The 13,047-nt window shown below is 43.4% G+C and overlaps 1 protein-coding gene across 1 annotated transcript in view; it reads right to left on the bottom strand.

Annotated features, from left to right (window-relative positions):
• Window positions 1-46: 46 nt before the first annotated feature.
• The window catches only part of GLS (glutaminase), a 61,334-nt gene continuing 48,333 nt past the window's right edge, over window positions 47-13,047 (bottom strand). The window contains exons 15-18 of the mRNA XM_033064799.2: window positions 4,838-4,899; window positions 3,851-3,927; window positions 3,636-3,699; window positions 47-3,278 (exon numbers count right to left, since the gene is read on the bottom strand). Coding sequence (XP_032920690.1) covers window positions 3,122-3,278; window positions 3,636-3,699; window positions 3,851-3,927; window positions 4,838-4,899 — 360 coding nt within the window. The 3' untranslated portion in view covers window positions 47-3,121. The remainder of the gene's footprint in view (window positions 3,279-3,635; window positions 3,700-3,850; window positions 3,928-4,837; window positions 4,900-13,047) is intronic.

Genomic DNA, 13,047 nt, shown 5'->3' with positions numbered 1-13,047 from the left:
TGGCAGTCCCACAGATAACCAATAAAACCCACCAGCACCACCATCATCTTGGTATTTCCATTTATTATGCTGTAAAAAGCAACACTATCTGGATTTTATTTCTTAAAATAAATAACTTTCATTTTCAGAACCAGTACAGCTCAAGTTTAGATTCATTCATGGGAAACTGCTAGAAATACATTCATCACTGTCTAGTCCCCACAATACAGAATCTAAAAGTCAAGATCAGCCCAGTCAGTTACAATGACCAGAAGTACACTGCCAGTAAGTATAGTCACGGATAGTCCAGCTCTGAAGCAAAAAAAAAATCTGGTACAATACAGTTTGTTCACAAAGGCTAATTAATGCTAAGACTACCACAATATTTCTGAGTACAAAGCATTAAGTTAGCTGAACGATTTTAGGTTGTGATACAGAAGAAACATAGATGACATAAAAACAAAGGAGTGGGGCAATCTTCTTTGGAGCATAAGGAAGTCAGCGTTGGATAAGATAACCAAAAGCTATTTACTGTAAAATCTACATGTCAGTGTCATGAATGATAAACAGCCAAACCAATGTACTGCATATATTTATATTTATAAATAACGCCATGTCTAAGTAGCTGCATCGCTGAATTGGACATTACAAAATAATCCATCTTCTCACAATGAGAAAATACTAAAACTAACCAGCAAAAATGCACTGAAGCTAAGACTGGCTAAAAGCACTCGGTATGAAAGCATTAAGTTTAGGGACAGCTATGATCTTCAATGTTAGCTCAGTTAAAATCCTTCTTTTGGTTTTGGTTTGTTTGTATCATGTGTTCTATAGAATATACCTATGTTTAACAATGCCAGTTTGAACAACGCAATGCCAGTTAAATAAAGCTAAATCAGGTATTTTTCTGAGAAGCTATTAGAATGTATTGTAACAGGGGCAAAATAGGGAAGATTAGCACTGAAACTGGTAATTCTGAACTAGGATCCATCTGAAAATATTCCTTTACACCGAAGCCCATAAATCTGTTGTTTTGTGCTACCCAGTGACTGGTGTGGCTCAGCAAAGAGCCAGAGGCCATTCCATTTAGTTCTTGGTAACAACAGGGGTGGCCATGACACAGGATGTGAATGACAGAATGGGTTAAAAGCTTTCAGAAAAATAGCTGATCTTCAGAAGAAAAACCAAAAAGCAACCAAAAAAACAAACTCAACCAGCTTAAGAACAAGAGGATTCTTGAGAAAAAGTGTTTGATAACCATGCCAGCCAGCTTCGAGGTGCTGTTTGAGGGCTTCAGACTTTCAGACTCTTTGAAGATTTCATCATGATGAAGACAGTCACTGCTTGTGATGAGTACCAAGCACTTTTCCATGTGGCTTGTCCCCCCTGCAGGGAGGCAGTATGGCATTTCCACAAGAGACTGTACAGGAACTTGAAAGGATTTATTCTCAACTATACTGACCTGCTGGGTCGCTCTGGAGAAGTTACTTCTCTCCAAACCTTAGTGTACTCATTGCTAAAGGAGGGTAATGTGGTTCAGATGATCTTTATAAAGTGCTTGGGCCATTCCAGGAAGAATTTGGGCATTATTTCAAGAGATTTTGGTGCCAAAACACAGAAAATTTGAACTCTGAGATCTACTAATGACTTGTACACTACATGCTAGAAGAAAAACCACCATATACACAATTCTCGAGCACAATCTCCTTTTCCATGTGCTAAATGATTCCTGCCTAAAACTCTTGTGCTAAAATCCTTGCCTACGTCCAACAACTGTAGTGTTTTGTGAGTATCTGAAGTGACTGCTCACTTCTGAGGTTTTATGCCACACTACTGGCAGAAGCAATTGTACATGGGACAGGGGGCTGTGGCAATATTGGACTTCTGCAAACTACAAATACCTGCATCTACAACAGGGCACGTGCCACGCTGGCTTCAGTGGCAAGACAACGAATGCCACCATCCACCACAAAAGGCATTTACTTACTTGTGTTCCTGGTGCTGAACTCCTGTCCCACACCAGGGGAATCCCAGTGATGCAATATCCTGCTCCCTGGTTGATGGCAGTGCAAGAAGAGAACATACCCCAAAACCTGGCTTATCTCCTGCTCTGCTCCTGTTTTGATTGGCTCTATGCTCCTTAAAGCTGTTTCACTCCATCCGTGTTCCTCGCTGCAAGCCTAGATGAGCTCAGATTGACGTGTAGTATTTGGTTTGGTTCTTTGCCTTCCAAGCACCTCCACTGCCCTCGCTGGCTGCCGGGGCAGCCGCCAGAGCAGCACTGCCAGCCAGCCCCCCAGGGGTAGTGCAATAGACCTGCAAGGAACACCTGCATGGAGCGGAAGCACCCGCGTTCCCCGGCCACAGGGAAGTACTTTAGCAGCTGAACAAGGAGAGAGAGGAGGGAGGCAAGACAAAGGGAACTGAGAGAAACGCTCCCAAGACAAAAATCCCACTACACACCCGAGCTACAAGTCACATTCCCCTACGCCATTTGGTCAAACAAACCTCAAAACACATTCCCTGACAAGACTATCTCTAAGAACAAGCCAAGACCATTGACAAGTGTCACCTATATACTCTGTGATATTTATATTATGTAAACAAGGTTGTGTGGAATTCTTTTTTTTCTATTTTTTCCCAAAGATAAGTGCAGATCCTTATTTAACACACCCAGCCTAAATCTACATCAGCATCCTCAGCTTTCAAAAAACCTCACTGACGCTCATACCTGACAGTACTCTGGCTCATCCTGGCCATACTGGAAACAGAGGAATAAAGAAACAAAAATTCAGCAGAAAAGTTCCTGACCACAGACTAGAGTTCACATAGAACACAAAAATAAATTAAGTAGTGCACAGTAAAGCCAACAACAGCTAAATATTTTTATACATCAATTATATGCAGCATGAGGTAATATTGCTCACATTATGGAGGGAGATTCTTAGTTGGTTTTGTTTCTTTTGAAGAGATTGGATTTGTCCTGTGCGTATAGAAACTCCTGTAACGTAACACTGAAGTAACAGAGGCTTCTGTAAAATATATACCACTATCAGATAGAAACACACACGCTCTTCATTACTTATGCATACCACAATTAAATAGGTAAGTGACTGGATTCTTAGGATCTAGCTGAAGATGATTATAGTAAGCCATCCAGATTTTTATGAACCGTTCGGTTCTCTTTCCCATCGTTGTTATCCTCTGATGGCGTGTATTGGACCTGATATTCTTGAAGAATTTTAAAAACATCATGGTGTCCAAAATGTAAAGCTTCATCCATGGGAGTGTTATTCCACCTACAAAAAGCAGCACAGTGTTTTTGAGATCAGCACGTTAAGCACAGAGCCAAAAAGCACCACAAATCCAGTTCTTTACATACTGCACTAATAGCTTAGCACACAGATCACACTCCGTTCAGTAACTGTGGAACTGCATTAAGCTGAGCATAACCTTTGAAATAATGGGTTTAGTGGTTCATTTTTCATTCCTGCTCAGTCTGCAGAACCTACAGAGAACCAGTAGGATCCCATTTCCCTGCTTCAGTGGACTGGCTCAATACATTCCACTCTTATTTGACAGGCACCTCTCTTCACAGGGACTAGACACATGTTACTGGAGCATCTTTCCTCCAAACCAGCAATAAAAACACTCACCTGTCTTTGGGGAAAGGATTCACTTTGCACGCTTCCAGCAGGAACTTAACAACATCCACGTGTCCTACAGGAAAAGCAGCTCTGTGAGTGCCTGTACTTCTCTATATCCATGTATGCACAGACAAAAGCAGCTATGCACAGAGACAGCAAGGATGCTCTAAAGCAAGCAGGCAGACAGACAGACAGACAGCAAATGCTGTGTGAGGAGACAGTACCTTCTGCAGCTGCCACATGCAGGGCTGTCCGTGAGTCATAGTCTCTTTGCTCCATATCCATTCCTGACAGAGCAAACCTTAAAAACAAAACAAAATAAAAGATTGCAGAGGTGAGTCTCACACAATTTAAAGCACGTGACAAAACCAGCATGGAATGACATTGCTCTGCCACAAGAGGATGTGGCAGCACCATGAGCACATCATCCCTCTCCTGATCATGAAAGGGGCTTTGACTTTAAAACCAGCTCAGTGCCTTAACTTTCTTTCTGCTCTTCAGTTGTCATAAGTAAAAATAAAACAGCTTTGCAGAAAACATAACAGTCAACATACACGACTTAAAATTGTACACGGACAAGCTAAGCCACGTAAGGCAAAGTAAATTTATACCCAGGAAGTCTCCCAAGCCTGAAAATCCTGAGCAGCATTAAGGGATTGGGAGAGTTCTTGCTTCACACTATGATATGCCCTGGGACAGCAGAGTTAAACTATATACATTTTTCCACCCTCTAATTATATCTACATATCTAGTCTAGCCAAATTAATTCTTATTTAGTTTCCTACCATTATTACTTTAAACCTTTCCAGATTTTCTTCCAGATTTAAAAAGCAAAGCTAGATGTCCTAACCTGTCCAATAACAATGTGTATTTTCCAACCTGAATTTTTGTGGCCCTCTCAGAACTGAATATTAAAGCAGGTGAGAGTACAGACAGGATTTTCTGCCATTGCTATTAAAAAATGGTTAAAGAAGAAGCTGTTTTACTGTGATCCAAAGAAATGGAACACAATGGGATTCAAGATAGTGTGAGGGCACCTTTTTGATGGTTAGATTTGGGTCTTTTGGTTGGGTTTTGAGTGAACACAATGTCTAGCTCGTGCAGCTCAGTGTCCCCAACACAGACAGTGCACGTGCCTGTTCCTAAATAAACAGCAACAGCAGGAACCAAACAAGCAGCATTCCTATTCCCAAACCCCCACTGACTTTTACCTCCGGAGTGCAGACACGTCCCCTGTGTAGGCAGCAAACAGCAGATTTATCACAGACTTCACCTACAAGGAAAGATCAAGTTCCAGTTTACTGATCTCCTTTCCTCAAAAAGAAAACCCAGCGGGGCCAGCTGGTCCAGTGCTCATGAAGTTGTTAATTGTATCTCCTTGCCTGACCACACTGCAGTACAGCTTGCTCTGCTACCAGCACTGCAAGGTCTGTCTTTCCAAGGCTGAAGTATTTAAGGACAGTAAAAGAACTAAAACCAGTGAATGTCTGCTCTGTTGTGGTAAAAAATATGAGCCTTGCTCTAAGGGCAAGCCCTAGTTCTCTCTTCAGTTGCCCAATGACACCAAGTATTGAATTGCACAGACAGCATCACTGCATAATTTATAAAGCCATGACTCCTCATAAGGCAAACTCACTCTGGTAAAGTAGGATTTTCTTTTTTTATAACTGCAAAGATTCTTAATGCCAGGAGGAAATCTATGTCAGCAGAAGAGAAGAAATTGCACCCTTTTTCCTACGTATTACAGATTATCTTTGCATACATCCAACATACAGACTTTCCTCAAATAAACCATTTTAAGCAGTTCTGTTATATAATAAGCAAGGTTTCCAGGCAGATAAAGTTGGATCTTTTCAGATAAATATGAGCTTAAAGCATGACACAGGTAAAGTCTCTGGCAATTAGTGCTTTTTCTCAGCTGTATTAATTACTCCAGTAAGAAATGACACTGTCAGAGTACACCAACCCTGTCTCATGAATATTTTAAATACATTCTGGCTATGACAACTCTGCAGTTTTTAACAAGAGCCAAAAATTACAAGCTAGATGATTTTAGGTATCCACATCAGTTCCTTTCATAAATTGACCCAGCCACTTCTAGGCACCATTTCACAGTAATTTCCAGTAAACTTTCTAAATGCTGCTTTGCTTTTCTGAGTCTACAAAGCTCTGTCGCTGTCACCAGCCAAGTAACAGAGATAAAAGAGGGAGCTGATGCTGCACTGACCTTCTACAACCAGAAGGAGAAACAAACAAGATGAAAAATCCCCACCCACAAGCACGTCTCCCACAGACTTCTGCAAGAGCACTGGTGTATTTTCGCAGGGCCACAGATGAGCCAACATCTGCGCCTCTTCTAAACCAAAGCCGTGGAATTGTTGTTGTTTTTTACACCTCAGATAGGCACTGACGCAAAGAGAGCCTGGAGGAGAAGGAGGCACAAAGGCCAGGATGGAAACGCAAAGGGGACACAGAGCCACCCTCACCCCAGCACCCACAAACTCCTGCAGCTCCTTTCCAGTTTGCACGATGAGGGCTGTAAGATGAAGACCTGCAGGACTCCCTCCCTTCTCAGGGGGCTCTGCCCTGCTGGGCTGTCCCAAACCTGGGGCTGGGCCCCTGGTCAAGCTCTCCACAACACCCTGAAATGTGGCAAACCTGCCATCACACCCCAGACCCTCCCCACCAGTGTTTCAGAGACTGGCATTGAGTGATTCTGCTTCTTCCACCAACCATTTTTGTATTTTTGTTCAGAGCTTCTGCCACAAGCCAAACCAGCGACCAAGGCTGCTCAGCAGGTCAGGGGGGAGGCAGAGCTGTGCTCTCCTGTGCCACAGGCAGCTCCTCAGGGCTGGCTCAGCCCCTGCCCAGCGTCAGGGCTGCAGGACCAGGGCAGTGAGCTGCTGGCAGGGCTGGGGTCTGTGCTGCACTGGCACAGACACACGGGCTTGCATCAGCAAGGGCAGCTCGGGGCAGAAACCACCCAACCACACCCCGGGCTTTCCATAGGAACCACCACAGCCACAGCGAAATGCCAACCCCTGTAACACAGACAGCATCTGTTCCAGGCACCGGGCTGCACACTGGATGCAGGTGTAAAGGGAACTGAGTTTGATAATCTCTGCATTTCATCGAGATGATTCAGGGCTCTCCCCGGGGAGGGAGAGCCCGCTGGGGCCCCGCAGGCAGAGCAGGCTGGCAGCACTCCCGTGTTTCAGGTCCTGCAGGTGATGAATGCTCTCCCTTTTCAGCATCTGGGATGAGCAAAGGACACTCAGTCTTTCATAAAAACCGTTTCAGAGGTAACTGACCATTTTGGCTGGGCTTCTTGATGTTTCTGGGAAATGCAAATATGTATTAAAGTAATAAAACAAAAATAGCACGCATTCCTTTCCTCAAAAAACAACTTCCCAAGTACAGTCAGAACCCAGAATCCTGGATTCAGCTGAACATTTTGTTTAAAAGCGATTTTTGTTTTCTATAATGATGTGACAAAATGTAATTTGGAGATTCCTGAGGCTTTGTAACACAATCACCCTAGATGACATCTCTCAACAATCTGGGAGGGGTCAAAGCTGCTCCTTAAGATAAATCAAGTAAAATCAAAGGTTACTTCAAAACTGAACTTCTTGACAGATCAAAACAAAAACAAATTCAAGTCCAAACAAAAGGATCTCTGCTTGTTTACCTCAGAAGGAAATTTGCTCTGTATCCAGTACTAAAAGTAATGGGATACAAAAAGCAGGAGAAACTCAACAAAGTCAGCAGCACAACTATTAGCAGAGCAATTATCCAAAGCTGGTCAAAGATGAACTCAAGCTACAACAAGGCAAGTGTGGCCATCACAGCTGAAAAAAATCCTTCTGGGACAATTTTCTCCTGGTTCTAGAGAGACTTCAATGATTTTATGGCAGAATGAGACTGGATTTGCTACCAACAAAACACACCTTGACCTCATAACTGCACCCTACTGCAACAGCAGCACAGACCAGGCCAAAAAATTAACAAACTTTATCAGGTATGAAATGAAACTGCTCAGAAGGCAGCCATAAACAACAGAGGTTTTATTGAGTTCACATAAAAAGTGAATTCAATAAAATTTAGGAATCTGCAAATATAAAATACATTTTGAACTCAAAAGTAAGAATATATCACCTCCACAAGCATCTTATGAGTCTTCCTTAGTTTCCAAGACAATACTAATCTAAGCAGTGTATATGTGAAATCATTATGCAACAGGTTGTCCTCTACAGTGAGAAAAACTTACTATGTGAACAGCACTTGCAGCCATAAGCTTTGTATCCTGCAGAATCTCACTCAGGCTGCCACAACATCAAGTACAAATTCTCTACCCAAAGCTCACAGTGTACTAGTTTGAAATAACAGGTTCATTGCAAAAAAAAAAAAAATTTAAAAAAATACAGCAAAAGGCAAAAGAAACTCTAAAGTGGTAGCAGCAAACATACGATTTTGGGATTTTTTACTGTAGGGGAGAAAAAAAATACAGAAATGACAGATGAGCTCTACCATATTCAAACTAAGTAGGGCACAAGGCAACTAATTTAAGTGTTTAGAGACTCTGTCAGTGAGCTTCTCACCAAGTGGTTTGTGAACATTCAGTGTTGGTGTTTCGATAACCGCACTGGTGAACACAAGCTTCCCTAATGTTTAGAAACACAAAGTTCACCTTCAACCCAACAGCCATGAATTATCTTTTCCTACTGCATGTACTTCCCTGACTGAAAATTTAGTAAAAGGAGAAGGGATGGAGTCCCCCTGCTTTATAAAAGCTGCCATTCAGCTGCATGGATCCATACAGCAGGATGCAACCCAGAGCAGAAACTGTCGCACCTTTTGTGAAACAAGAGAGAAAACCTGCGTGCACTGAAGCAGAGGAACTTGGCAGCTCTCTCCTCACCACACCAACAATACAGAGCACTGCTCACTCAGCTACTGGGTATAAGCCTTGTTACCCAGGCAGTGAAACCAGCAAGAAAGGTTCCTCAGAAGCACTCATGTCACTCAGTGGTAGAAATCAGAAACAGTTTCACCATCAGGTTAGTAGGTGTTAGAGGTCTTGGGCTCAGCTGGACAAAGCTACGAAGGATCCAAGTCCTGCTTCACATCAGAGGTGGTCAAATGACCAACACCTCCAGAGGACCTCTCCAATTAATGGTTCTGTGAGTCTGTGGGGCAGGATGTGAGCAGCTCAAGAAAGAAAAATCAAGACTGTTGTTGCTCAAAAACTGCACTGAGGTCAAGTTCAAGCAAGGAAAACTGCCGGAGTTCAGAGCAGCAGGAAGTCACAGCGCTGCAGCAGGTATTTCAGATAAACATGGGGGATAAAAAGGCAAAAAATTGAAAGGAAAAACCACTATTCCAAAGGGACAAAACACCCCAAAGGGACAAAGTGAGTGAGCTACAGCACTGCCAGTTACAAAGCAAACTCCGTGTCCAAGTGACTCCTAGCCCAAAGCTCTCCTATCGCAGTTATTTTAAACACCTCCTGAGCCTGGCTATGCTGAAAGGTTCTGAGAAGTCTCCTTCAAGCACAGTGCTGACATGAGCACAGGAACAGAGGAACTGCAGCAGGGAGCACGTGGCCCAGCACACAACATGTGCACAGCTCTGCTCCCTACCCTACAAGCACAAAGGACTTGGGCACGACATGAGATCTTTAGGGTTGGTTTTCAATTCCTCAGTGTACCAACTGGAAAAATTTAATTTAAAAAAAGTTTAACTTCAGTATTAATATGCTGAAGCTACTTATTACAAGTGAAATTCAACATCTAACTGATCTGAAAGGCTTGGCTGGAATGTGGGAATTGCCTTGGTGGAGTATTTGTAACAAAACAGCCTTTCCTACCCGAGCTGTACACCAAAATCCAGACTTAAATAATCTCACCATGGCAAATGCCCATGGCAAATCACCATAGTGATTCTGAGACAGAATCACTTCTCTCTTAACAGAGACCAGTTTAGAGGAATTTTTTTTAACGGAAGGAAAGGGTGTCTACCACTGCCTGGCTCTAATGCCATCACAGAAGAGCTCTCCAAACACTTCAGAGACAGCACACTGACATTGTTAGTGGCACTAAGGTGGGAGGCTGAGGCTCAGAGATGGAAATGAACTGCTGCAGTCTCGTGGTGAAGGGAAGAGTGGCCTGACACCTTCTGCCCACTGCCTTCATCATTAAAGCAGAACAACCAAACCTCGAGCAGGAGCCAAGGCCAAGCAGCTGAGTGTGCCAGCACTGTGCTCTCTGTGCCTGCCCACGTGTCCCTGTCACCACAGGGCTCTGTCCTGCTCTGCTGTCACTGAGATGCCTCCAGCATGGCAGGGAGAGCCTCTGCCCCGCACTGCACTTGGGTCAGGAGAGAAAAGCCAAACAGCTGTGCATCTATGGAAAGCAAATCCTTCAGAAAAAAATTAATTTAGCTCAAAGCAGGATTAATTCCATGAGAGGCTCTTAGCTAAAAAGGTCAGGGAATCTGGATTTTAATTTCCTACTGTGTCCTGCTTCCTGAGAAAGCTCCACCCTCTCTAATTTCTTTGAAAACATTACAGAATTAACATTCTGAAAAAAAAGTATTACTTCCAACTTTATGTTTCTCCAGGTGGCTGAGCAATACACTTGAGCCCTATAGTTTACAAAGTGCTGCTTCAAGGCAAGCCAAACAAGCATAAATAAACAACTCCCCTAAACTTTCCAACGCTCTTTCCATGGTTTTTAGGGATAACATCACAAGTTAGCCTTCCGAGGAGATGTTCAAAATACTGAGGAAAAAAAGTTTCTAAGGATATTGTTTCTAGGGAACTTTGCTGTATCTGAACTTTACAATGCACCAGACCAAGCGTGCTGACAGGAGAGTTTCAAAACCAAAAAAATAAAAGAGGAGTTAAGAAGAGAGAGCAGAGCTAGTTGAGAGAACATGTGCTCTTCTCTCACATCCCATTTTTTGTGCTTAAAATGGGACACAACATTTCCTTTCAGGGAACCCTGCCCTTGTGGCCAACTCGCTTGAAGAACAAAGTTTGAAACCTTCCCCTGCATGGCACAGAGGTGTAGAGATAAACTGGGATTTAAATTTCAGTGCCTGACTGCCCTAATGACAGGTGAGTGCTTGGACCTCAGCACAGGTCCCAGGTAAGCACAGCTCTGGGTCATGTTCCCCCCAAACTCCTGACGAGGCTCCCAGCCCTAGGAGAGCTGCACAGCAATGGGAATGCAGTCCTGCAGCTTGCTGGAAGTGTCCCCAAGGCACACTTATCTCCATGCCACTGTCCCCACCGGGGCTGAGCACAGCTGATGTGCACCTGTGACAGCCTGGCTGCCTCCCTGGGGTGACACAGCTCTCCCTGCTCACACGGAAAATTCTGCATTTCCAAGCAGCACATCCCAGCAGCACGCTGTTCCAGCAGGGAGGCTCACTGCTGTCCCACACTGGAGGCCACCCAGGCTGCCTGGCAGGGGACACACAGGCCCAGGAGCCCCGCACATGCCCAGCTCTGCACCCATTGTTCCCAGTACACGGCCCAGCTAATCCGGCTCAGCGCGGCATTAGCTCGCAGAGGCAGAAAATAGATGGTTAAGCTGCCCAAGGTGAGCTCCTGTCTAGTGAACAGAGATTAATGCCCCACAGCAGGACTGCCTATTCCCACGTCAGGCCAGGGACTGACAAGGAAGGCAGGAGCAAAGAGTTTACATGAGTCACGAGCGATTCCACAAAGTCATAAAAGTTCCAAAATCAACAGGAATTCGCTTTCACGGTAGCACTGCCCAGCTGCTTTTCCTAAAGCTGATCCCCTGATGAGGGTCACCAGCAAAAAGCAATCCCTCCTCCTGCTCTTTGGAAGAACTGCTGATTTTTGGATGCTTATTTTATCAATGGAAAACAATTCCTGAAACGTCAAGATGCCAATATAAACTCTGAAACAGCAATGCTAACCTACAGACACCATGAAAAGTAAAGTCAGAGCACAAAGCAAACTATTTTTTAGTTCAGTTTTTACACACTGAACTTGTAACTCACCTATGCTGGAGCAGAGCCTTTAGAAGGTTTTTTTTCCCAGCATGTAGAGTTTGAAAATAAAGTAAAAACAAACAGAAAAAAAAACCTCAAACCTGCACAAAATTATTTTTGGCGTTTCAACTCTTGAAACTAGAATGCAAGTAGTCCCTAAAAGGACAAAAATAAACCAGGGATGGATCTGAGAGTGGAACACAGGTATCTATCTGTATGTTCAGACACTAGACAGGATCACTTATTCTACAAGTAAGTCAGTTTTGCATTTACATTTAATTTCCGATAACCTGGAATCTACTCTTGAGCATCCACATATAAGAAAATATTCAGGTCTGAAAGAGACAGCCACAGTTTTCCCATAAAATACCACTATTCAATATGAAGGTAGTCATACTCCATAGGGAAAGAAATCTCAGTCAAAAGCCTGTTTTTGCAATTCAGCTTCTGCTTTGTTTCCCATGAAATAAAGTAGAACTTATTACCTAAGGGTAAGTAAAGCACATACTTTAAAAAGTCAAAACTAAGACTGAACCATAGACAAATAGCCAACCAACCTCTAAGCCCTCCGAGGCCAGCCCAGCATCACCTCTATTTCACAGCCAGGACCTGACCTGTCTGCCTGCTCAATGCCAGCTGCCTGCCAGGACACAACTCCCAGACCTAAGTGCCATGTTTCATTCACTAAATGAACCCCAGACTAGTTTAGATGCCCACCCAGGTCAGGACTGCCTCTGAAGTGGTCTCAGAGCTTGCTAGTGAGGTTCTGTCCATGACTATTTTTAGGCATAGATAGTTCTTGAAGGCCCTTGAAGCAGCTTCTGGATTAAGCCTCCACATGACCTTATTCTACAGAAAATTCAGTTCCACAAGAACAGGTAATTTCTCTAAATAACTTCCTGAAGCACACAAAAGTGAGGCTCTCAGAAAAGTGATCAAATGTCCTCACATAGCTCTGCAGCAACCCAACACCCACTGCCTCTGACAGAGCCTCCTGCTCTGACTTTAAATAAACATGAGGGTCTTAAGAAGTTATAAACTTAGAATTCCTTGGGAGAGTCTTTGTTTCCACTACACTATAAATAATTAGAAGATGTGTGACTAAATTAATGCATATACCTACACACATTAAAATACTGATATATTTGAAAATACAGATAAGGCTAGTTGTTCCATAAAACTTTAATTTCTTCTTGATGACTTTCACCACCTCCTTAGGCTATTTTCTGCACTACTGATCCTTGTTTCCTCATGTGACCAAAGCGCAAAAATAACTTTAGAATCTGCCAATATCTACTCTGCCACGTTTTAAAACTAAAACAGGAAATGAGATTTTGTCAGGTTTTTTCCCCAGTTCCTTTTCTAACCCTTTGACTATCCTTTCTTTTCCTCTAGA

The sequence above is a fragment of the Catharus ustulatus genome, chromosome 7, assembly GCF_009819885.2.
Source record: "Catharus ustulatus isolate bCatUst1 chromosome 7, bCatUst1.pri.v2, whole genome shotgun sequence".
Taxonomy (NCBI): Eukaryota; Metazoa; Chordata; class Aves; order Passeriformes; family Turdidae; genus Catharus; species Catharus ustulatus.
This window is presented reverse-complemented; position numbering and strand designations above follow the sequence as displayed.